Consider the following 25,012-nt stretch of genomic DNA (forward strand, 5'->3'; position numbering starts at 1 on the left):
TCTTGTGAACAGTTATTTCACAATTATAACCCTGTCAATGATAATTCATGAACACATAGAAGTGGGAATATAAATATTCGAAATATTTAGCCACCAGATACTATTTTGTTTAAATTGCTCTTCCTCTCTTGCAATGTCTAACAAGTGATTATACAGTTTCCAAAAACTGTGTACCCCTTTCTTAGAAAAGAAGCTGAATCTATAAAAGCCAATGAAAGCATCGTGATGAATGAAACATGAAACCCGGAACCTTGTCTTTCACATTATTTAGATAAAACTGAATAACAGAATACTGCTCAATTGTTTCCGTTCAGGTATAACATTTACGTTTTATTGGATGTATGAATTTGGCATTACAATTAAACAATAGTATATTAAGCCGGAAATTACATATTGTTTTTGAATTGATAAAACAATTATTTCCTTATATTCGATGTAGATGTAAGTGATGTTCCAATATGGATGCTGGCCAAATAATATTTTGTGTTGTTTTGTTCTATCTGCCCAGATTTAAATGTGTTAAATTGGGAGTTTGCAGCAAAGAAAAAAGGTAACATATACATTGATTTGAGTACCATGTTCACCAACACCCCATTGTTTGCAGTGAATGTGTATGATTCCATTTAAAGAATAATTCAGGATCGACATTATATAGGATTGGTATACATTCCTCGAAAAAAGAACGTTTAATATATAGTAGTCTAGCAATACATCAAGCTTATTAAACCTTTGAAATTTTGTTTGGCTTTGTCCGTCTTTTTAATTAACACATTTGTTGTTTCATTTTGTAATATCTAAATCCCGTATCCATACACAAGGGTTAACATGTATTTCCGTTACTTTCCCCTTTACTTTTTGACATATACATTGTTTCATCTATATTTTCCATTTCTTTCTAGAAACAGTGGTACATTAACTCGTTTACCGCAATCTTGAATTACATTTAAATCCCAAAAATCTTGTACTTTCTTAACATCCCCACCCTTTTTTACCTCTATTTTCTCCAAAACCTAAAAAAGGTTTTTTAAAACTTCGTCCATATATAAAATAAGAAGATGTGGAACGATTGCCAATTAGACAGCTCTCCACAAGAGACCAAATGAAAAAGATTTAACAACTACATGTCACCTTACGGCCTTCAACAATGAGCAAAACCCATATCGCATAGTCAGCTTTAAAAGGCACCGAAATGACAGATTTAAATCAATTTAACACCATTTCAATAGGAATCCAACACTTACAGAAAATATTACATTTTACAATGTAATTGGATGCAATATTTCTTAACTTTAGAGAATCACATGTGAAATTATCGGTTTTTGTTTCACTGGGAAATTCATTTCAACTAATGTAATAAATAATATTATTTTAAAGCGAGTTTGAGTAATCGTACGAAGTGTTGATGCACGGATGGACGGATATTGGTATACCTTATTACATCATGTCTTCGACGGGCGAATAAAAATGAAGAGATCTGGTATGATTGTCACTGAGACTACTATCCACCAGAGTTCAACTGAAGTGGTAGAAAGCAAGTAGGCCATTGTATGGCTTTCAACAATAAAAGGCCCCGACATGAAAAATGTGAAACAATTCAAACGAGAAAACTAACGGCCTAATTTAAAACAGAACAATTTACGAAAAACAAATATCACTGAAACGAACCAACGACAATAACTGTACTACATGCTATTGACTTAGTACAGTACATACTATTTTTTCAGAGTTTAAATATATATATTTGCAGTGTGATTGTCAGTGGACAAACCGTTATCAGAACATTATACTTTTGCTGTCGTCATTATGAAGAAAGCAGTGGAATATGCGAAGGTAATATGTGTATATGTACTTGGTGGAAGATTAATGTACGTTCGTAGAATGTCTAGTAATGTGAGCCGGGATCGGCTGCTTAGATAACTCTACGTATTATTCAATTAGAAAACATGTTATTAATCTCGAATTTTATATAATTCACTGCACGAAATGAATACCAATAACATATACTGTTTTTGATTTTCGCTTTCTACAGTATTATAGAAAGAACGACATGCTTCAGACAAACCAATCTCAAATGTTGATATGATTATGATTCCCCGGTCGGCTATCTAGCAATAAAACACATTGACAAGCGGGTCATCGTTTTGTTATACGGGATGTATGAATGCGAAGTCACGTCTAGTAAGAATGTCGACGTTTTTAAAAATCTAGACGCTTCGCGACGGGAAAGCTCCAAGCCCTTTAAATAGCTTTTTGAGGTGTCCGTGGATGGCCTGAAAGTGGCCACGATTATTTCCTCTGCAGAGGTTACCTATAATACTAGTTTTTTTGTTACAATGCTTAGTCCTCGGACGAATAAGAATTTGAGAATCAAACTCATAAAATGGTAGGGGATTATTAAAAGTTTTAATGGGTTTGTGAAGTTATATTACCGGTTTACAATTACTTCAACTTGGTCAATAATGCAAAGTTAGTGCTACGAGTCTCTAGTAAAAAAATCTAATTGCTATGTCTCGGTATATTGAAATAACAGATGGATTAAATCTATGTAAAATTACATTGGTATATAGATATAAGAAGATGTAGTATGAGTGCCAATGAGACATATCTCTATCCAAGTCAAACTTTATAAAGTAAACCAGTATAGGTCAAAGTACTGCCTTCAACACGGAGCCTTGGCTCACACCGAACATCAAGCTATAAAGGGCCCCAAAATTACTAGTGTAAAACCATTCAAACAGGAAAACCAACGGTCTAATCTATATAAAAAAACGAGAAACGAGAAACACTTAAGAACCACATCAACAAACGACAACCAATGAACAACAGGTTCCTGACTTATGACAGGTGTATTCTTATATAATCAAAGTAGAGTTGAAAGAAGGCCGATAAGTCCTAAGTTGCACTTTAACATCTTGTCAGGAAATAAAGGTTCAATTTGTTAAAACGTTATGGAATATCCATGTCAAATATGCCCACCGAATAAGCGGTGCTTTGCTTTGCGCCAATTGGCATTTCATTTTCGCCAAAATAATCTTTCATTTGCGCCACAAACTATATTTCATTTGCGCCAAAATGAAAGATTTTATTTGCGCCAAAATGAAAGATTTTATTTACCCCAATAATACAGGTAAATACAGGTTAATAGTATAAAAATAGTGTTATCCAAAAGGCACTTTCAATAAGAACTTTAAAACACAGTTTTTGATTACATAATAAAACATATTCCTCCGAAATTAGTCATTGTAACCATAATTAAGCCACTATCCACTGAGAGACTTTTCATAATTATGTTAGAACACAGTTCTGTTATAATTAACGAGATCATAATACCTAAAAGAAAGCACTATTCACTGGAGTATACGTAAAACCAAAAGTTTGTTCTGACACAAGACTTGTAAGCAGTGGCTCAGATGTACTCCTGTACATTGGATAACCTATATGTGTGTTCTTAAAAAAATGTATTTCCTCTATATAAAAATATGGAGGCGTGGTATGATTGCCAATGAGACAACTATCCACCAAAGTTCAAATGAAGTGGATGAAAGCAATTATAGGCAACCGGACGGCCTTCGAAAATGATAAAAAAACCAAACATACCGTATAGTCGGCTAGACACAGCCCGACATTAAAAATATGAAACAATGCAATTGAGAAAAACTAATGGCCTGTTTGTCTCAAAAATGACTGTGTCCATCTTGACACCTAGCTCAAACATGTGAACAGTATATAGTTTTAAACCTAAATGACTCTCAGTTTTATATTAGAAATGAGTATGAACTTACATAGTTACCCGGGGGAATACTCTAAAAAATCTTATTCACGATATATAGCAATGAATATTTAAACTTTTTCGTTAAATATGTTACCTATAAAATGGCGCAAATGTAGTCTTTATTTTTTGGCGGAAATTAAATATAACCTTGTGGCGTAAATTGAAGATTGGATTTTGTAAGAAATGGCGCAAATGCAATGCCCCTCGAACATGTTCTCTGAATGTGACTTGTAACTATATTTTATATGAGCAATTCAATGACCAAAAGTGGAGCAGGAACAGGTTACCCTCCGCGGCTGCTACGTGACTCCCGGTTGGTTTTGGTTGTATATGTACATTAAGTTGCAGCGTAGTATGATAGTTTTCCGTTAACTGTTGTTTGCTTCTATCTAGCATACTATCCATTTTTCTCTGACTATTTTTTTAGGTTATAATTTACCCTTGGTATATAATCCCTCTTTTTTGTATACCTTAAAGATTTCCTCGACTATCATGAAATTAATACTAATTCAAATGACATAATAAACATGTCAATAAAAGAAAGCATTGCAATAGCATTTGGTGTATTGATAATCTTTTTTTTCTTTCAAATTTTAGAATGCGATACAGGATATGAATCTAATGGAACAAGATGCGAACCTTGCAAAACTGGTCAGTATGGTATTAAATGTGCAGACACATGTCATTGCAAGGCACACGAAAGGTATGAAATTGTAATATGCACTACACCAAACTTTACACTGTTACCATAATAATGTTAATACGAGGGGATTGTTTCTTTTAACGTTAATATGCTGATGACGTTCGTTAAAAATTGAAAAATGGCGGACACAATTATCTTTCTGTTGAGAAGACATTAACTTTAATACAGAATACAAAAACAGTTGGATGCATTCTGTTGTTATTGTTTCAGATTAAAAGTTGTTTAAATGAATTGCAATTTGAATACCGACGACTATGATTTATTATTTGATAGATTTTTCAAAATGTAATATAATATTAGCCCTAAACATTGTCGCTAAAGACAACTTTCATAAATATTTCGAATCATTTAATTTTTTGTAAAATTTGTATTATGTTCCAGATCATTCGAAATCAATTAAGATGATTTTATTTTTCGAACAGTCCATATCATTACTTTCGATTGAACTTGTATTTGTATTGATGTCGAATATCTATCCTGTTCTATTTTGCAATAGAAACATAAAATTTTTCAAAACTGGCAACTGACATAGAAATTCGTTTTTTGTTTTGCTAGGCATGCGTTTTAAAACTCGATTTTAACTATTGACCATCTATAGCCAATCTATGACAATTCATAACTGCACATTGGTTATCATCGCTATGTATGAATTAGTCATGATAGTTTGGCTTTCATCTGGTACCAAATTAAATTTTGAAAACCAAGCATAAAGTCTGAAAGCTTATATCGGAATGCAAGCATTTTAAAACGCCATTACAGGATTGAATGCAAGAAATGAAATAACTCGATTTCCTAACTTCTTATTCTTTCGTGAAACCAAAGTTATTTTGGCTTCTAGCAAGTACAGTATTCAACCTTCATGTTGTTCTTTCTTTTTTATTGTGATGTGGTTTGGTACTTAATCTTATTTAAATAGTTAGACGAAATGGTATCGATGCCGATCGTGCCCCTCATGGGCAGTGAAGGTCGTTAGACACTCCCGTAGTATCGATGCATGAATAGCCTACTGGTAATGAACAGAATGCATTAAGAATACTTCAATACTTGACAAGACAGCGACATGTCCACCTATTGTTACCTAACACAAAAAGACAAAGATTATTTTTTTAATTAAACAAGACCATACCCGCGATATCGCGGGTCCGTGACTGAATTAAATAACCTACGCCTTATTTTTAGCCAGGATTTTTAGAATTCGTATTGCCATTTTGTAAAGTCACGCTGATTATAAGGTGCACAGTTATTCCCTGTATAATGACGAAGTTCAGGTGTGTTTAAAACCCGTGTTTATAGCAAGTCCTGAATACCCCGTTTGGTTGTGCGCCTGACAGAGGCGAAAAGTACAGATTAGGTTACAGGGATCAGGTAATTTTTGACATAAACTATTGGAATCGGTATCGGATTCGACCCGAAACTTGATAATTATTGGTAATATTAATTATGTGGAAAACAAAAGGGCCTGGAATGGTGTAATTTTTAATCTACACCATTGTCCTATATCATTTATATATAAAGTTAAATTCCGCGGGCAGTACGTCGACTGAGCATGCGCGAAAGCGTATAAGACACGGATCGATAACGGTCTCCGAATTTGGATATTTTCTCCAAATTGGCGTTTTCTGTGGAAAAAAGATTTTTCAAAGACAAAACGTCGTATCACAAATATTTCCGACTTTGTATGGGTTCAGAGGAGTTGCGGCTTAATGAAATCGGTCTCTTCCTGTAGGAGTATAGATATTATGCTGTGATAATCATCATAATCTGTATTGTGGTCGACTCTATAAAATACTATAATAACTTTTAGGGACGAAGTATTTTTTTTTTGCCTTTGCAGGTAAACGAAACAGTGAATAAAGCAATAAATTATAGTTTTTCATTTTCAAGACATTTGTATGTTATCTTAACACTTTACGAAAACACAGAAACAATTGAAATAAATCTTTAGAGATAATTGATATATATTTCTACATTTATTCAGCTGTGATCATATTCGGGGATGTATACAGTCCACGAATCAGCTTATAACAGGGGAGCATATAACTCCTATTACAGGTAAATACTTAGGATGAAGGAATTTGGGCATTTCCTTTTCAACTATTTGCAGTCTTATTTTAAGAAAAAATCTATTCTTTCGAATCATTAGAACCCATTATTAACTTGTAGATTTTAATTTTTCTATGATCATTGAGTTCAAATTTCAAGTTTTGTGACGTGCATCGTCCATCAAGATAAGCTTTTACTTCCTTGTCACTTAATAAGGTAAACAGACGTTCCTAAACGCATGCTTTCTTGAGTGATTGCTTTTAAAAAAAAACCAACTTCATAAGATGACTATGCCACATTTTCATTAAAGGATATTTCTTTAAAATTATATATCTACTGTTCCTAAATTATATAAATTAAAAATGGTAATTACAAATATCAACATTTCTTTATAAATAATAGATGGTTGGTATACGTCAGTGGTACAACATGTCAAGCTTTAAAAGTAGCATATACAAATTAAACAGAAACTACCCATGCTCTGTCATCAACACCAAATCTCAAGAACCGATTAACTTCTGTAGGTACAAAGCTTGTTTTGTAAACACTTGATCTATCCTTCCTCCTATACCTAGGTCTATTTATAAATGTAAAAAGAAAAGAGAGTCATTAGTTTGACTTATCAAACACCATTATATTTTATATGAAATCCCTTAAATGAAAGTAAAACAAAACCATTCTTTCAAAATTTCATGTTTTTGTATTGTTATTGTTTGTTATAGAGAAGACAGCAAAGGACTCTGCGAATGAAAATGAAGGTAAAATACTGTAATATAATAATTAGAAAATGTTATTGGCTATCTTCACACATTTGATATTGAATAAAATAAGAAAAGTGGTATATACAAATAAGACGGCAATGACATAAATGGTACACATTTTACTACGGCAGATACCCATTTCGATATTTAATGCATCTTCAGTGATGATCGATGTCAAAATATTTGAAATTCAAAACATATTACAAACGTTAAAGAGAAGATAACACAAAACAGGACATAAAGACAGTCAAAATCGGACAAGGAATTAGAGCTAACGCGAAATGATGCACAGTAAGGAAACAACATATATTTATGTACAATATGGCAATCTTAAAATCTCCACACGTCTAATATTTTTGGAAATAAAACATACAAAAACTATCAAATATTTACTATAAAATTCACACAACAAAAAACCTTAAGATAAGAAATAAGACCACGGCTGACGAGATGTATGACAGGCAAACGAACAAGTTCTGTGGTTAAACAAGTTTCTAAAATCTCAACACGGTAACCTATAATGATTACTTATAACGTCATTTGGTTTCTGTTGGATTGTCTTTGATAATCATACCACATTTTCTTATTTTTATATACTCTTGTTTTAATATCGACTTGAAAATTCAAATAATAGAACATGAAATAAAATTTGTAAAGGGTTCCGCAGAACACTGTGTCTCCCCTGCGACTGCTATTGTTAGTGTACAAGTGTAAAGGTGACTAAGTTGTGCAAAAATAACTACACCCATTTATCAGTAAAATACAAAAAAAATTATACGAATTGAGCTAAAGTTTGATCCGGGTCATTTTTCTTGATCATGTGGTAGTTTCACAGTGTGAGCAGAAAGTTGTTGAACCAGGGTTATGTCAAAGAGCGTCTCGTCCTTTTTCTGAAAAAGTTCATCGGAAGATACAAAGACCTTGTTGATATATTCCGTAGCAACTTCACAAATATTACATGACGGTCTTGCAGTATAGATTCTAGGTATTGACTTTGTTTACCATCTTAATACGAGTTATAGTGTACTAATATTTGTATTTGTAAATCATCAATCTTGACTGTTTAGTTCATTTTTGGTGATATTCTTTTGGCATGGCTCGGTACATGTACATCCCTCCATTGTGTTATTGTGCTATGGTCATTTTGTTTTGTATTCTTGTCTTTCAGTTTTGCTTGTGTTCTTTGTCTATATGCCGTTTTGGTTTTTGTTGTTGACATATTTGTTTGTTATTATAGTGATTTAGATTTGTTAACTGCTGTACTCCTATTTTTGAAATTTTTTCACTATTATGTCTGTTTGTTTTGCTCACACATTGTTGTCAATATAATGGAATTTTATGCGACTGTCATAGAAGTGAGAGGTTTAACTAACTATAAAACCAGACTTAATCTAACATTTTCTACATAAGGAAATGCCTGTACCAAGTCAGGAATAGGACAATTGTTTTCAATTCGTTTGATGTGTGTAAGCTTACTTTGCCATTTGATACGGGATTTTCCGTTTTGAATTTTCCTTGGAGTTCGGTATTTTTGTTATTTTGTTATTCAACTTTTTTTCTATCCAAATTTCATAAAATTCTATGAAGGCTTGACAAATTTATTTTAAGAATAAAATGTAAAAACAAATTCGCTTCACCCAGACTGTATATAAATGTAAGAGCAAAACAGTACATTTATTAATAAAATATATGAAGTCGTGCCGTCTTATACTCTAATATCGGTTGATGTACACCATAGAAGATTTCATACATCAAAGCCTGAATCAGTACAGCAGGACAGGGTAATATTTCGTGCTCATTTATATTCAATTTAACATTCAGAACATTTATTGGGGTTTTTGGTGGTGTTCGTGTTGCTTAGTCTAGTTATCTATGTTGCTTTTTGTAAATTGTCGTTTGTCTTTTTTCCTTTTTTGCCATGGCTTTGTCAGTTTAGTTTCAATGTCCCTATGGTATCTTTTACCTCTCTTTATCTAGCCTATAGGGTTAAGAAGAGAGGCGAAAGATTCATGTTAATTGTAAAATTAAACTAAACATGTAGAAGGGAAACGATCTCCATGATATATAAGTATATCAATGACTATTACAGCTGTTACGACTAGGTATATATCTCTTAGTTTGACATCGTAGTGTGTTATCATTTTTGGTTTATTTCAGTCTTATGCAGAATAATTAGTAATATAACTCAAATAAGGAAACCTTACGAAAATAAATGTATTAATATTTGTCAATAATCATAACATTACAATACAGAGAAATCCTAAATTTTTCAATTGTAATATTTCTTCACTGTAGTTGTGAAAATTTTGGAAATCTAATTACCATTTTTAGGTTTTCTGAACAAGGAGAGTGGTGTATATTTTGGTAGTTCTGGATTACTGGCATTCGTTATATGTATTTTAATGGCATATATCTGTTATAAAAAGGGTAAAAGAAAAGCTGGATCAAATATGTCTAAACAAACGCCTGATGAATTGGCAATGGAAGCAAAGTTTCAGGTTCATGGGACCAAAGGTGAGAAGAACACGAATGAAAATGATTATGACGAAATTGACGAACGGTACTTGTCCGATATTAAATTGGCAGTAAATCAAGAAAAAAATATCAAAGAAAAAGAATCATTTAAGCAAGGTGGAAACAAGCATTCGAAGAAAGAAAAAGGCAACAATGACAGTTCTGTTAACCCTTACCAAAGAGTTGTTTCTTCTGCAGTAGATGTTCATGCGTACTCATCCACAGAGAAGGGAGACAACTCGGAAGATAATTACAGGGATTCTGGATACCTCCATCCATATCAACCACTTTCACCGGATACTAAAAATCTTAAACACGACTATACTGAATGTAAAGATTTAGATATTGTTGAATCTAAAGCCACACCGGATACTAAAGATCTTAAACACGACTATACTGAATGTAAAGATATAGATATTGTCGAAGCTCCAACCAGTAATATTACAGAAGACGTAGTCGACAAAGATGGAGTGAAAGCAGAAGACACAAATTCATGTTCTCTTTAAACATGGAAATGAAACCGACTGCTTTATGAACAAAACTACATAAACTAGAAAAACCATATTTTCTCAAAATGAATGTGAAAGAACAACGTGTAAACAAATTAAAAAAATGTTTTCCATAAAAAATAACGTTTTATATCGCAGTCGCTTCTACGTCGGAACTGTGATAAATACATTTCAAAATCCAGCTAAATATTTATTGCAAATACCTGAAAACGAATTGAATGTATACGTCAGAAAGTCAACTTACCAAATATGTTACATAGGAAAGTAAAGAAAAACATAAAGAAAAATATTTTTCCTTAATTATTGCACCAGGGCCATATAATAAACGTTTTTCAAACTTCACTAAATATCAAAGTTTTGGTTGTTTTCTCTGGTACCAATTGTATGACTTATTCATTACAAAATATAAATTCTTAAAGACAGCTCAAACTGAGAATTTGATAGATTTTGGGAAATTTTTAGTGTTTAATCAAAACTATCTAGAAAGGACACTCTTACTCAAAATCCCAAATCGGTTGGAAGTGATTCTATAAATTGCTTTTCAGATATAAATGGAAAACATGCAGAATTTTCGACATGAAATCAAATTCGTATATTTAAAAGTAATTTGAAGTACGTAATTATCTTTAATGGAAATAATTAAATTGATGAAAGCATGTTTTAGTTTATGCTATAGACACGTTTTTTTTTTTTTTTTAAATTTATGGAAAATATGTAAATTATTCAAAACACATTTTAGTTATGATTAAAATTTCAGTTGGTGTGAACAGCTTTCTGATTTCGACCATACTAGCTTTGAATGAAACAAATACGGGGTAAATTGATCTCTCCTCTTTCAGGGTAGACATTCCTTGTACTTACCCCTATTATCAGAATCAAATAACAGTCCATGTCAGAATCAAATAATAGTCCATGTCAGAATCAAATAACAGTCCAGATCAGATTCCGGTTGGTAGCTGCCCTCTGCAGGTCTTTTTTGTCTGTTTTACTTTTACGATCTACTAGAATACACCCGCGACATCGCGGGTTCGTGACTGAATTAAAGTACCTACGCCTTATTTTTAGTCTGGATTTTTAGTATTTGTATAGTCATCTGATAAAGTCATGCATCTGGTAAAGTTATAAGGTGCACAGCTTTCTCTGCTTTCGAAATCTTTCTGTTTGAACCCGTCGACCCGGAACTTGTTAGTTATTGGTAATATTAATTATGTGGAAAACAACAGAGCCTGAACTGGTGTAATTTTTAATCAGCACCATTGTCCTATATTTTATATATATATATATACAGTTGAATTATTTGATTCGTCGTTTTTACGTCAAGCCGGCTAACAAATTGGAAATAACCTAGGCCTTATTTTTAGTCTAGATTTCAGGAAAATGGCCATTGTTATATTATAGTTCGTTTCTGTGTGTGTTACATTTTAATGTTGTGTTTCTGTTGTGTCGTAGTTCTCCTCTTACATTTGATGTGTTTCCCTCAGTTTTAGTTTGTAACCCAGATTTGTTTTTTTCTCAATCGATTTATGAGTTTCGAATAGCGGTATACTACTATTGCCTTTATTTTTAAAGTATTCATATTGTCATAAATTCATAATAAATGATAAATTCATGCTGAATATAAGGTGCACAGTTTTCTCGGCCTTTAAAATCTTTCTGTTTGAACCCGTCTTGTTTTTCTTACTACAACCGGATACATGTGACATATACTATTGGTATCGGTATCGGATTTGACCCGGAACTTCTTGGTAATATTAATTATGTGGAAAACAAAAGGGCCTGGAATGGTGTAATCTTTAATCATTACCATTGTTCTATATTAGTTATATATAAAATTGAATTCTTTGATTCGTCGTTTTTACGTCATGCTGGCTAACAAATTGGACCTCGTCATTTTAGTAGTATAGTTAGTCAGTATAATCCAAGTTGGGACTTGTTGCACATACACCTAGTTTTACCCCATCACATGTTGTGCCGGTATCAAATCTGAGGCTATCTCAACCATATGTAGTTCGGTGTTGTTTTTTTTTTCGGAGGAGAAACGGATAAAAGTAGAAACGATTATAGTTTAAAATGTAATAACAAAAATATTGAACTCCAAGGTAAATTCAAAAGGGGAAGTCCATAAAACAGAACACACCAAACGTTCGACTATATCAACAACGGAACGACTGGAATACAAATGTCATATTTCTGACTTGGAAAATGCACTTTCCTAAGAAAATAAACGATTAAACCCGCTTTTATAGCTAGCTAAACCTCTAACTTGTATGACATGTGTACGAAATTCCGTCGTATTGACAAAATTGAGTGATATGAATAACCCAAACAGACATATACCGTAAATTGAGATACGATCCGGGTAAACTTATCAATTCTTTAGATAAATGAATTCTAAAAGTTACAACTTTTACCCTGTTATATGATCTTTGAATATTGTTTTTTATCGGTATAAATATTGATTTTGTTATCCAGAGATTAAAACCTAACTAAGAAGTATTGCTACACCCATGAACATTCACCGTCCTACAATCTGTCGATACCTATATTTTGATATTGCAAAAAATCATGTTTTTTTTCTGACTGTTAATAGCGTCTTTACACTTAATCCGTTGGACGTTGGATGCGTACTAATTGATATTTAAGTCTTAGATATATTATTTGTTAATTAGTTGTTATGGACTTTGAACTAGATTTCAGTAACTGCGAGTACTATCAGATCTTTACTTTTGTACTTTGTATCGATCTGACGTGCTGCGCCCTTTTCAACTGATTTTAATATATTGTTCTTATGTTGTCCTGTTACATGTACAACATGTACAACTGTCTCATGTTAGTGAGAGGTTTGTGCGCCCGCAAAGCAAACAAATTTCACCCCGCCACATTCTGTATGTCCCTGTCCGAAGTCAGGAACCTACAATTCAGTGGTTGTCGTTTGTTCCTGTTTATCTTTGTTTTATACATAAATCAGGCTGTTAGTTTTCTCGTTTGATTTGTTTTAAATTTGTCATTTCGGGACCTTCATTATGTTGCTATGCAATATGGGTTTTGCTTTATGTTGAAGGTCGTATGGTGACCTATATTTGTTACATTCTACGTCATTTGGTCTCTTGTGGAGCGCTGTCTCATTGCCAATCATACCACCTCTTCTTATTTTTGTAATACTTGGTTAACGTGACAACCGTTCATCTTCTATTGACAGCTATCCTATTCATTTTCTATTGTTATATACTGTACTCGATTAGAATATTGTCTTTGTCATGTTTGGAATGACAGTATTTCAATTTCAACACATATTCTTTTAGCATATGGTATAAGGTTTATTTAGGTTTGCAGCTAGTTGAGTCGAGTAAACTAGTTGGATTACAGTGTCCCTTGAAAAATCACCGAACACATACTTGTGACGGACTACATTTGAAACCAAAGATATGAATATGATCATGAATAAAAAACGATAGGCACTACTATTTAAAAAAGACAAAGACAAAGACATGAAGGTGGTAGAAAAATGATAGTGATCCACCTACATGTATCTAAATTCTGTATTAGGGTTAATTTTTTTAACGCCAGACGCGCGTTTCATCTACAAAAGATTCATCAGTGACGCTCGAATCAAAACAGTTAAAAAAAGCCAAATTACATTGTTATGAAACACACATAGATTTGTTTTTTTTATGTGTTTGTTGTAGCATTTCAATCACAGAATGTTTCCGTTTCATTTATTTCCTCATAAAATCATGATGGTGTGGCGTTGTTGTCTGAGTTTCTTTGTGTCATTGGCATTATTTAATGGTCATTTTGCAGATGTTTGTAGCAGACACAAAAGGTACTTCTTATGATTTATCAATAGTAAATCCCATCACGTAAAAAGTAATAACATATCTTGAAAATTATAAAGATACTTTTTGAAGTTATTCAAACTTTGGAACAAGTTTCCAAATGGTACGTACATCAGACATAATTCAGAAGTGTTTGTACCTGAATTTGATACTGTATTATATATTGCTATCTAGTTATTAACAATTTAGGTCCAATATCCTGTCAATACCTACATGTATATTTTAGCATTGCAAACGAATATGCTTTTCGGACTCCTAATGACGTCTTTACACAAAATCCGTTTGATGTGTACTGATTGAGAATTTCCTCTGGAAACAATGGTATATTTATTGGATTAAAATCGAGACAGTTGACTAGCTTTCAATAACTGCAAGTCCTCTTAGTTCAATTCTTGTGCTGATACACCATTGTTTATATAATGATTGGTGCGTTGACCGCCCACAAACATGTTTAACGTGCCTGTTCCTAACCAGGAGCCTGTATTCAAGTGGTTTTTTTTGATTGATGTTTTTCATAATATTTTCGTTTTACTATATTAGCACAATGCAGGTCATTAGTTATTTCTTTAAAATTGCTTCAGAATTTTCTATCTTGGGAGAGGGGACCTTTTATACAAATATAGCTTGCTATATAAAAAGGGTTTTGATCAATGTTGAAGGTTGTCCTGGAACCTACAGTTGATTACACCCTTGTAATATGGTTCCTTGGTTGATATTTGACTCATTTCCATTTATAGCTAATTTACCGATGTTTATACTAAAGAATCGACGGATACACATGCACGTACAAATCAAATTAATATCCGGAATCAATCGATGATATCAATAATGTTATAATTTCCTTTTAATAAACTGATTGAAGGACATCTAGTTAACATACATAAATTCTGTAACTGTTCCAACAGCTCTTTATACTATCGCTTTCGTGAATGAAATTGGTTTATCGTTTATGAAAAGATAGTGTTTCCTGAGGAAGGACTTTTAATGAGTAAATACGGAAAACGAAATTTAACCAAAGCATCGTCGGTGCTGTGATCAAGCCAATTATTTAGCTAGTTAGAAATTTTATTCTCATCTTATTCTCAATATTTTTTTCTTTATATCAACTCATGTAAAACATTCAGGACTTGGGCGAAGAGATTTTGGCCAAAAATGTAAATTTGTGTTTGGACAAAATTTCTATTTCAAAAATGAGAGAAAAGATACCAAGGGACAATCTGAAATCATAATTCTAATAACAAAAGACAACACAAGGATTGAAATGTAGAACGTCATTTTCATTATCATTTTCCTAAAACAATTACCAGAGTTTTTTTCCATTTTAAAATCACCCCTTTTAGCTCATGAAATTATGAGAAAAAAAAATTATTACCTTTAAAGTACTTCTATATAAGAATAAGGAGATGTGGTTTGATTGCAAATTAGACAACTATCCACCAAAGTTCAAATAAAGTGGATGTAAGCAATTATAGGCAACAGTACGGCCTTCAACAATGAGAAAAACCCATACCCTATAGTCGGCTATAAAAGGCCCCGACATGAAAAATGTGAAACAATTCAATTGAGAAAACTAAAGGCCTAATTTATAACAAAACAATTTATGGAAAACAAATATGACAGACATGAACCAACGCCAAACACTGAACTACAGGCTCTGGACTATGGACAGACACATAAAGAATTTGGTGGGGTTAAACATGTTTGTGATAGCTCAACCCTTCCCCCTAACCCGGAACAGTCGTGTTACAGCACAACATAAGAACACACTTAAAAAATCAGTTGAAAAGGGCTTACTCATCAGATGGATTCAAAGCAGAAAAGACATCTAACAAAAACACAGACCGGACGTGGCAACGTATTTATACATCCCTAACAACAAAAGACCCAACGTACAGACCTTAGAGTATTCGCAGTTACTGACAGCTAGTTCAAAGTCGATAACAACTAATAAAAAAATCATATATTTAAGACTAAAATATCAATCAGTAAACATCCAACATCCGATGGATTTAGTGTAAAGACGTCATTAACAGTCAGAGAAATACATGACTTTGTGCAATACCAAAATATAGGTATCGACAGATTGTTGTACCGTGAAAGTGCCTATGTGTATAACAATAATATTTAGTACGGTTTTAATTTACTGATCACAAAATAAATATTGACACCAATAAAAACAATATTCAAAGATCTAATTACAGTATTGAATTGGTAATCTTTTAGAATAAGTTTATTTCAAGAATTGATAAGTTTACCCGGATCGTTTCTAAATTTTCGGGCTCGGTAAACAACATCACGGTAAAAATTTAGGATGTGCTATTCCGTTTGCAAACCAAATCTTTTAAAGGTTTTAACAAATTTGTGGTAACGAAATCCCTGACTACCAGTAATACATAGATTACGCTCTTTCAAATCCAAAACGACACTACAGACACGGGCATAGTGAACGAGCTTGAATTGAAATCACTCATTAAAATCCATCACGTCACTACAGACACGGGATAAGAGAACGAGTTGGGATTTAAATCACCAATTGAAAGTCAGGAAGAGTTGTACGCATATATTTATATCATATTGTCAGATATCTTTGTAAACAAAAATAGTTCTGATGTATTAGTATTGCATAATGTTCAGAAACACAATCATTTTTTTTTGTTTTGATACAACAATATAAAAATAAGGAGATGTAGTATGAGTGCCAATGAGACAACTATCCACTCAAGTTCAAATGAAGTGGACATAAGCAATTATAGGCAACCGTACGGCCTTCAACAATGAGAAAAAACCAATACCGTAAAGTCGGCTATAAAAGGCCCCGACATGAAAAATATGAAAACTAACGGCCTACTTTATAAGAAAACAATTTACGAAAATCAAATATGAAACACATGAACCAACTTGCTTGTCTTGTTTTTATATGAATTATATGACACTGAAGATAAATGATTTATAATGTTCTCTTACTAAATGATTCAAAATTTGGTGACTATGTTGAACGCATTTATCCAATCGAACTTGAGATAAAGGATACACCAGATACAGTTAAGTCTGCCTCATATCTTGACTTACATTTAGAAATTGATAATGAGTGTCGGTTGATAACAAAACTTTCCGACAAAACAGATGATTGCAGTTTCCAAATTATGAACTGTCCTTTTCTATACAGCAACATCCCAGCAGCGCCTGCATACGGATTATATATCCCCCAATTGATACGATACCCCAGAGCTTGTTTTTTCTATCATAATTTCCTTGAAACAGGGTTGCTGCTCACAAGGAAGCTATTAAACCAATAGTTCCAAGTGGTAAAGTTGAAATCATTTCTTCGTAAATTTTACGGACGCCATCACAAGTTGGTTGATCGTTATAGAATATCTGTTTCAAATGTGACGACGGATACGTTCAAATTGTCGTAACTACAATCCCGTTGCCTTTCTCCCAAATGTGATCTACCGAATTAGACTTATTACCGGGTTTGTACTAACATGGGCAACACGACAAGTTCCAAAGGATCTGCTTTCTCTTCCGGAGCAGCTGAGATGACACAAGGGGTTTGGTGGGGTTCGTGTTGCTCCGTCTTTAGTTTTCCATTTTGTGTTTTGTTTACTATTGTTTGTGGGTTGGTCTTTTTTCTTTTTTAGGCATGGCATTGTCGCTTTATTTTCGACTTATGAGTTCGAATGTCCCTTTGGAATCTTTCGCCTTTTTCATTTCCATAATCTTCTTATCAAGTTTTTTGCATGTAAGGGTACAGTATATTTCTAAATATATTTATGAATGACTACAGTGTGTATATTTACAACATAAATTTTGAAAAACATTGAAACAAAAAGCTTCCAAATTTTTATAAAGTTGATGTAAAATGACGGTGGGCACGGATACCAAAAAAACGAGCTACGTTCGAAGATGGTCATGATACCATTTGACTTCAATTTCTAAAACAGAATGATTAAGTATTAAAAATAACTGTTTTGTCCAGGTTTATATTATGAAAAGTGATAAATTTAGACATGTTAGTATTGTCGCCTAGAAGAATAAATACTTCCGTTTCCCTTATTTTCCTTGCTTCCAACTGAATCTGCTCTAGATTATCAGAATCTGAATAGGTCGTGGTTTAGTTTAAAAAGTTTACTTCGATGGTAACAGCTTAAATTTTATATATGTTTATCAAGATGTCTGCTTCATTGCAGATACTTTAAACAGTTTATTGTGGATACTTCGTATTGTTAAGTGAAAAATTGAGAAAATATCAACGGAAGGACTAAGATAAATCTCTTTATCATTTTTGTTTAGCATTATCACTTTATAAAATCAAATATGTTGACATTGTTGACATTGTTGACAATATAAATAGATCAAGATATATATAGAAAAGCAAACCGATGCAAAATATTTATATGTCGTGATAAACAAGAACGGTTCTAATAAATAATGTATATATTTTTTTATACGATTAAACATTCTACTATAGAATATCGAATTAATTTTACAGCAGAATTGACCAATCGACGAATAATAAGCTTGTGACAAATTTAATTTTACAAGAAGTCAAAAGGTCAAGTAAATAACTGAAAATTTAAACCCTCTAGCATCAGATCAGTCAAAATTTATACAATAATAGTCAAAAGATAAATGATTAAAAATAATGAATGAATAGATATTCAAGGAAAAGAAAACGGAGCAAGTGAATACTAAATAGATTGTTGACAGAATGAACAAAACAATACTCTGTTATAATATTTTTTATCGTTCCCAACATATCTCAAAAAACAATATTTTTACTCTGCTACAGTTTATGTAACCCTGACATTATGATCGTTCTACTGATATAAGGTAAAATGAACATATGAAAATGAAATAAAACCTGATCTACTTCATTTCCTTTTGAATGGTATCGTTTTAAACCTACACTGAGTACCTAATGTCACTCTAAATAAGTTTTGATTTTATTATTGTAAACTACATTTAAGTGTTCACAAAAAAATGAAAAACGAGATACTAAATTTTGCCGATGTAAAAGCATATAACTCATATGGTGTCACATTCATGAATAAAATTTTCATAAAATATAAGATACGATATAACTTGTAGGAAAGGCACCGTTTTGAAGATCCAATATTACTGCTGCTCAAACTACGTCTTAAAAGGAGGAACATGTGAAGGTATGTGCCTCATTTTAGATGTGCCTTTGTATGACGGTTACCAAATATCTTCCTTTTAGACAGACAGACAGACAGACAGACAGATGTCTCCATAAATACCTGCATACCTACATATTAACCAGACAGACAGATAGCTCCATACATATCTGCATACCTACATACAAACATTTTCGTTGATAAGTTTTGAAAAACAAATATGGATTTTCTTTTAGAGCATATGTCGTCTTAAAATCTACATGTATACTTGTATCAAGTTTTATGTTCTTTTTTTGTTTGGCAATACAATACGATTTAAAAAATTAAGGAAATATTGTTTTGATGAATTCCCGTCATACACAAGTAGCTGTGTTTTGAGTTTTACGATTGTAAAAGGAAAATTGTTTTGACCTAATAACTACAACAACTAGAGCATATGTCGTCTAAAAATCTACATGTATACTTATCAAGTTTTATGTTCTTTTAGAAGTTTGGCAATACAATGCGATTTAAAAAATTAAGGAAATATTGTTTTGATGAATTCCTGTCATACACAAGTAGCTGTGTTTTGAGTTTTACGATTGTAAAAGGAAATTGTTTTGACCTAACGACTACAATAACTATATCTGCACGCTCATTGTTTTGTAAGATCAATTTTATTGAAATAGAAAAATGTATGTTTGATACGAATTCTTATGGCGTCTGCATTGGGATGATGAATTTATGCAAATGTTGGCCTAATCTCAGAAAAACGGTTTGTAGAAACATTATTTAGTGCATATTGACAGTGTACATTATTTTTTTATTCGACAAAACAATACAATATCGTTTTCTAAGAATTGTTTCTCTATAATATTAAGATTAAAGTAACTCATTATGTTTTAGACTTTTAAAGTTACCTTTTACTTTTTAAGTTCGATAATTTATAATTAGCAGTGACGTAGTTTTGTGTCTTCATATCATATACATATGTATGATCCAAGGTTCAGGGTGATGAGGATGCACTAGTACTTAGGGTCTTAGGGTCAGATCACAATTCCACCTACGTGATCTCAGTAGAGTTATCTTATTTACTACTTATATATGTAAATTTGTAAAATATGATTGTGAAACAGTACTGGAAGAAATATGCATTTAGATAGACTATTTGTGTTTGGGTTTTAGAATGTCCAGTCGGCTTTACTACTCATCCTGAGGAAGCAGTATGTAAGCCATGTTCGTCAAACTTTTTCGGATACAGATGCATAGAAAAATGTTCCTGTAAAGAAAAAGAGAGGTATATTTAAAAGAAACACAAACATCTGCATCACAGTGAACTGATGTGTTATTTTATCATCTGTGTTCAATATGTATTTATGTTTGCATCTGTTAGTTTCTGTGTGTAAAATATGTTGAATAAATCATACCTTACATAAAACCGAATGTATTTATTCCGATATCGTCAGGTGTATCGATCCGAGGGAAGGGGGTATTGTGACATGTGATTGTCCTGGTTGTTTCTTGATGTGAACTACCACATTTGATAAAACGTCTGCGAATAAAAATCATACATTAAAGATAAATGAACATATCACTTTATCAATTTCGCACACTCGAAAGCGCTTTTCCTTCATCCAATGCGCTCAAACACAAAAATTCATGGATATTTAAATAGCATCTGAATGCGTGTGGAGCAATATATGACCAACAGGTGTCTCGAAAGAATAGCTAAATTCACCTGAGGCTAAATTTGACATAAGTAGTTTGAACCTTAGTTTCTTAATAATTTCTTTATTTTTTAACGGATAAATTATGATTAGTGTGTTATCAACTATGTCATCACCGCAGCACTCATGTCTGAGTACTGATCTGTTGGTACCTCTGGGAATAACAGTTCACCAGCAGTTGTATTCAAATTTCGTACGTTTGAAGCGCTTTGTCTGGATTTCCTTTCACCAGGAACGCTCAAACAGAAACATTTGAAAGTCAATGATGTATTAACATGGTTTAAAAACGATTAGGTAAAAGAACTGATTAATTTATGATAAAGATACGTACATCCTTGTTATTAAAATTTATTTTATTTATTTTATATGCATCAATATAGTAATTCCATGCTGAAATCAAGCTCACAGAACTTAATCTGCTGATATGAAATAATGCTATCATAAATTACAAAATTTGAAATAAATGTAAACGCCTGATGTTTGACAATATTACAGGTGTAAGTTTAATATCGCGTTAAATTATGTGTCAAACAGAGAAAATTTTCAATCACTTGTTTAATTTCTTGTTATCAATTTATTAAGCTGTAATCACATTGATGGGTGTGTAAGAGATGAAACTGATCAACATCATACAACAGAACCCACTACTCCAACTACAGGTAAAATATAAAAAAATAAATATTAGTGTTATTAGTTATTTTTTAGTCTAGGTAAAGTCTAATCCTATCGACGAACCCGGTCTCTATCCTTTTGGACTTTAAGCCATTTTCTTAGTTATTGTTTGGTACTTTGACTTGTATTTTAAATCAACTTTTGAGATTTGAAAATTGTTAAACTACTCCCCTATTTTATAGCTGTAAAACGTTGTATATATGAAGTTCAGTAAGTTTTAAGCGAGCTTTCAAAAACTGGTTCAAGACCCAAATAACCAAAGCGAAAATAAAATCTTCTTTATTGAAAAATAACAAAACATAAAAGGGGTAACAGGAATCGTAAACAATACAACACAGACCCCAATCAAAATTATTGCATGAACATTGCATGAAAAATGAATTTGAACCTTGTGTATAATATCTGTACAAATTTATTTTCAGTGTTTTCAGTGTTTCCAAACAAGGAAAGTATAATTTATATCGGAAGTATAGGTCTGATGGCATTTATTATTTGTAGCTTGATAGCATACATTTGTTATAAAAAGAATGGAAAAAAGAAATCATTTGACAAAAATAAATCAAATGAAAATCCTCATGAAAACTGGCACAATGAACATAAGAACACAGATGAAAATGAATATGCAGAGATTGAGGAGACATTCTTATACAACATCAAAACTGCGACAAGGGGAGTAAAGGTCAAGGACAAGGAAGTAAATAATGATAGGAATCATTTGAACAACGATGATTTCATGAATGGTTATTTAAATCCGTTCCAACCAATCAAATCTACAGAGGTGGATGTTCATCAATATAGCTCCACAATGAACGATGGGGACAATGCAACCACTCCAGCTGATAACCAAGGGGATTGCGGATGAATCCCTATCAACCAATCATATCTACAGTGATGGATGTTCATCAATATAGCTCCACAGTGAACGATGGGGACAATGCAACAACTTCAGTTGATAACCAAAGTGATTCCGGATACCTAAATCCACATCAATCACTAACACTGGACACTCTAGAGAATTAACATGTCTATAATGAATTGAAATCAAGGATTACCAAAAAAGACACAGAAATACAAAAATTCATCACGAAAGATGGAGAGGATGAATCTGATTGCGAAGATGAATGCTTATTGACGAATATTTAACAGATTTTCCCTTTCTTTTTGAGATACTATGACCCGTCTCTTAGATGCATGCTTTTTAAATAACTTTTTAAAAATTGTGTGAAATTGAGTTATTTGTCACATTGGTACTTTTGAATTAAAACTCAGTTTAGAGACATTTTTGTGCTAACAAGTTTGCAGTATTTTTTAAAAATTTTATTCATTTTATATGTAATGATCTGTAGACGCAAAATGATAATAGGATCATGGAAAGAAAGTCAAAATTGAAAAATTATTTCAAGAATATTTAATCAATGGACAACGTGTGTGTTCAATAACTCATATCAGCAATATTAAGACAAGAAACACAAAATAATAAAAACTTCCTAAAAGTCACGTTCACGTGCCTATCTGTACCCAACCGGAACACCTGTATGCACCTATTTGTTTTTAGGGGTTCGTGTTGCCCAATCTTAAGTTTCGCTGTAGTGTTTTGTAGTGTTTTATTTCCTTTTGGTCATGGTGTTATCGGTATTTATTCGACTAATGATATATGATTGGCCCCTTGGTATCTGTACCTTTTATTTAAGACATTTTTTGATTTTTTCTTTATAATCATTAATAATAATTATTTCAGTTCTCCTAAAACATAGAAAGAATAGACTATTGGTCTTGTACTGTTGACAATGTTTGACAGTTTCCCGTTCAGTGTCATTTTGTGATCGTCGTTAACTTTTACATTTTTTTGTTGTTTATCGCCATTTCCTTGATGATGTGGTATATTTTATTGATTTCAATCGAGATCATTTAGATTTTAGAACTATAGACTTTAGGTTCAATCATTATTCATTTGTTTTAGGATTAATATGACGCGGTTTATCTATTCTCTTTATTTCCTCATCAATTCAAGATGGATTGGCGTTGTATGCTGTCTCTCTATTTACTAATACTATCATTCAAAAACATTTCTGCAAAGGTTTGTAGAAAAGAAATAAGGTAATTCTTATAATTTATTCAAAGTTAAGCGTATTTGTCATTTGCATTTTATGTACTGATAAATTCAGACATGGATGAAAAAGAGCTTCATATACTTCTGTCAACGAAAATCCGCAGGATATCCAGGATAAAAACTTAGTCAACCGAGTAGACAGTTTACATCAGCCCAATACACTATAATCATAGAAATGTATATTTTATATCTACATATAGGCTTAAGGTTTAAGGTAATATGGCAGGTAGGATGTCAAGAATGCCATAATCCAAACTGAATTCTTCAAAATAAATTGATGATTTGCTTTGGTGAATAAAAAGGGAAAAACAGATTAAAAGTTCCTTTAAATGGTGAGAAGTTATGGTTATGCATCTCTACATATTTTCACGAGTAAACACGTATAGATAAAAAGACTTTGCTTTGTTTCACTGTGAATTCTTCTCAACAAAGTAAACTAATTTGATACAATTATATAATATTTTTATATTCACAGGAAAAGAAATATTTGCCGTTTTACTTAAAATTTAAGTATCAAAATTAAATATAGGAAAGAGCAGAAAGCTGATGAACCAGGGTTATTTCAAAGAACGTCTCGTCTTTTTTTTCTAAAACAGTTCATCGGAAGATACCAAGACCTTAAGCTTGTTGATAAATATTCCGTATCAACGTCACAAATAATACATGATTGTCTTGAAGTATAGATTCTAGATACTGACTTTGTTTATCATCATAATTTCGTGTTATAGTTTTTTATTTGTCTTTGTATATTTTACCTTTACTGTTTAGTCCATTTTTGTTAATGTTCTTTTGGCTTGGCTCGGTATTTATACATCCCGCCCATCTGTTATTGTTCTATGGTCATTTTTGTATTCTTGTCATTCATTTTTGCTTATGTGCTTTGTCTATAGAGTGTCTTCATGCCATTTTGTTTTTCTTTGTTGACATAGTTGTTTCTTTTTATAGCGATTAAGATTATAACACAATGTTGACTGCTGTACCCCAATTTTTGACATTTGTTCCTATTATGTCTATTTGTTTGCTCACACATTGTTGTCAATATAATGGAATTGTATGCGACTGTCATACAAGTGAGAAATTTAGCTAGCTATAAAACCAGGTTTAATCCACCATTTTATACATAAGGAAATGCCTGTACCAAGTCAGGAATATGATAGTTGTTTTCCATTCGTTTGATGTGTTAGAGCTTTTGATTTTGCCATTTGTTAAGGGACTTTCCGTTTTGAATTTTCCTTGGAGTTCGGTATT

General features: G+C 32.3%; 2 protein-coding genes across 2 annotated transcripts; both read left to right on the forward strand.

Moving 5' to 3' along the window:
* Positions 1–419: 419 nt before the first annotated feature.
* LOC127714764 (uncharacterized) lies at positions 420–11,069 on the forward strand. Its single transcript, XM_052220806.1, has 6 exons — positions 420–550; positions 1,748–1,830; positions 4,370–4,475; positions 6,454–6,527; positions 7,241–7,276; positions 9,611–11,069. Exons 1-6 carry the CDS (start codon positions 459–461, stop codon positions 10,297–10,299), a joined length of 1,080 nt encoding a protein of 359 aa, XP_052076766.1. The 5' UTR covers positions 420–458; the 3' UTR covers positions 10,300–11,069.
* Positions 11,070–14,039: 2,970 nt separating this feature from the next.
* Positions 14,040–23,387, forward strand: LOC127715757 (uncharacterized). Its single transcript, XM_052221906.1, has 5 exons — positions 14,040–14,125; positions 19,230–19,300; positions 20,441–20,552; positions 21,565–21,641; positions 22,077–23,387. The coding sequence occupies exons 1-5, from the start codon at positions 14,040–14,042 to the stop codon at positions 22,514–22,516; spliced, it is 786 nt and encodes a 261-aa protein (XP_052077866.1). The 3' UTR covers positions 22,517–23,387.
* Positions 23,388–25,012: the final 1,625 nt, after the last annotated feature.

Source organism: Mytilus californianus, unplaced genomic scaffold (genome assembly GCF_021869535.1).
Source record: "Mytilus californianus isolate M0D057914Y unplaced genomic scaffold, xbMytCali1.0.p SCAF_9, whole genome shotgun sequence".
NCBI lineage: Eukaryota > Metazoa > Mollusca > Bivalvia > Mytilida > Mytilidae > Mytilus > Mytilus californianus.

Bases quoted from the DNA above. Each gene is read 5' to 3' on its own strand.
- LOC127714764 (XM_052220806.1), top strand. From the start codon at position 459: ATGGATGCTGGCCAAATAATATTTTGTGTTGTTTTGTTCTATCTGCCC. The intron at 4,476-6,453 runs GTATGAAATTGT...ACATTTATTCAG, and splicing joins CATTGCAAGGCACACGAAAG to CTGTGATCATATTCGGGGAT. The intron at 6,528-7,240 runs GTAAATACTTAG...TGTTTGTTATAG, and splicing joins GCATATAACTCCTATTACAG to AGAAGACAGCAAAGGACTCT.
- LOC127715757 (XM_052221906.1), top strand. From the start codon at position 14,040: ATGGTGTGGCGTTGTTGTCTGAGTTTCTTTGTGTCATTGGCATTATTT. The intron at 14,126-19,229 runs GTACTTCTTATG...TATAACTTGTAG, and splicing joins GTTTGTAGCAGACACAAAAG to GAAAGGCACCGTTTTGAAGA. The intron at 21,642-22,076 runs GTAAAATATAAA...ATTTATTTTCAG, and splicing joins ACCCACTACTCCAACTACAG to TGTTTTCAGTGTTTCCAAAC.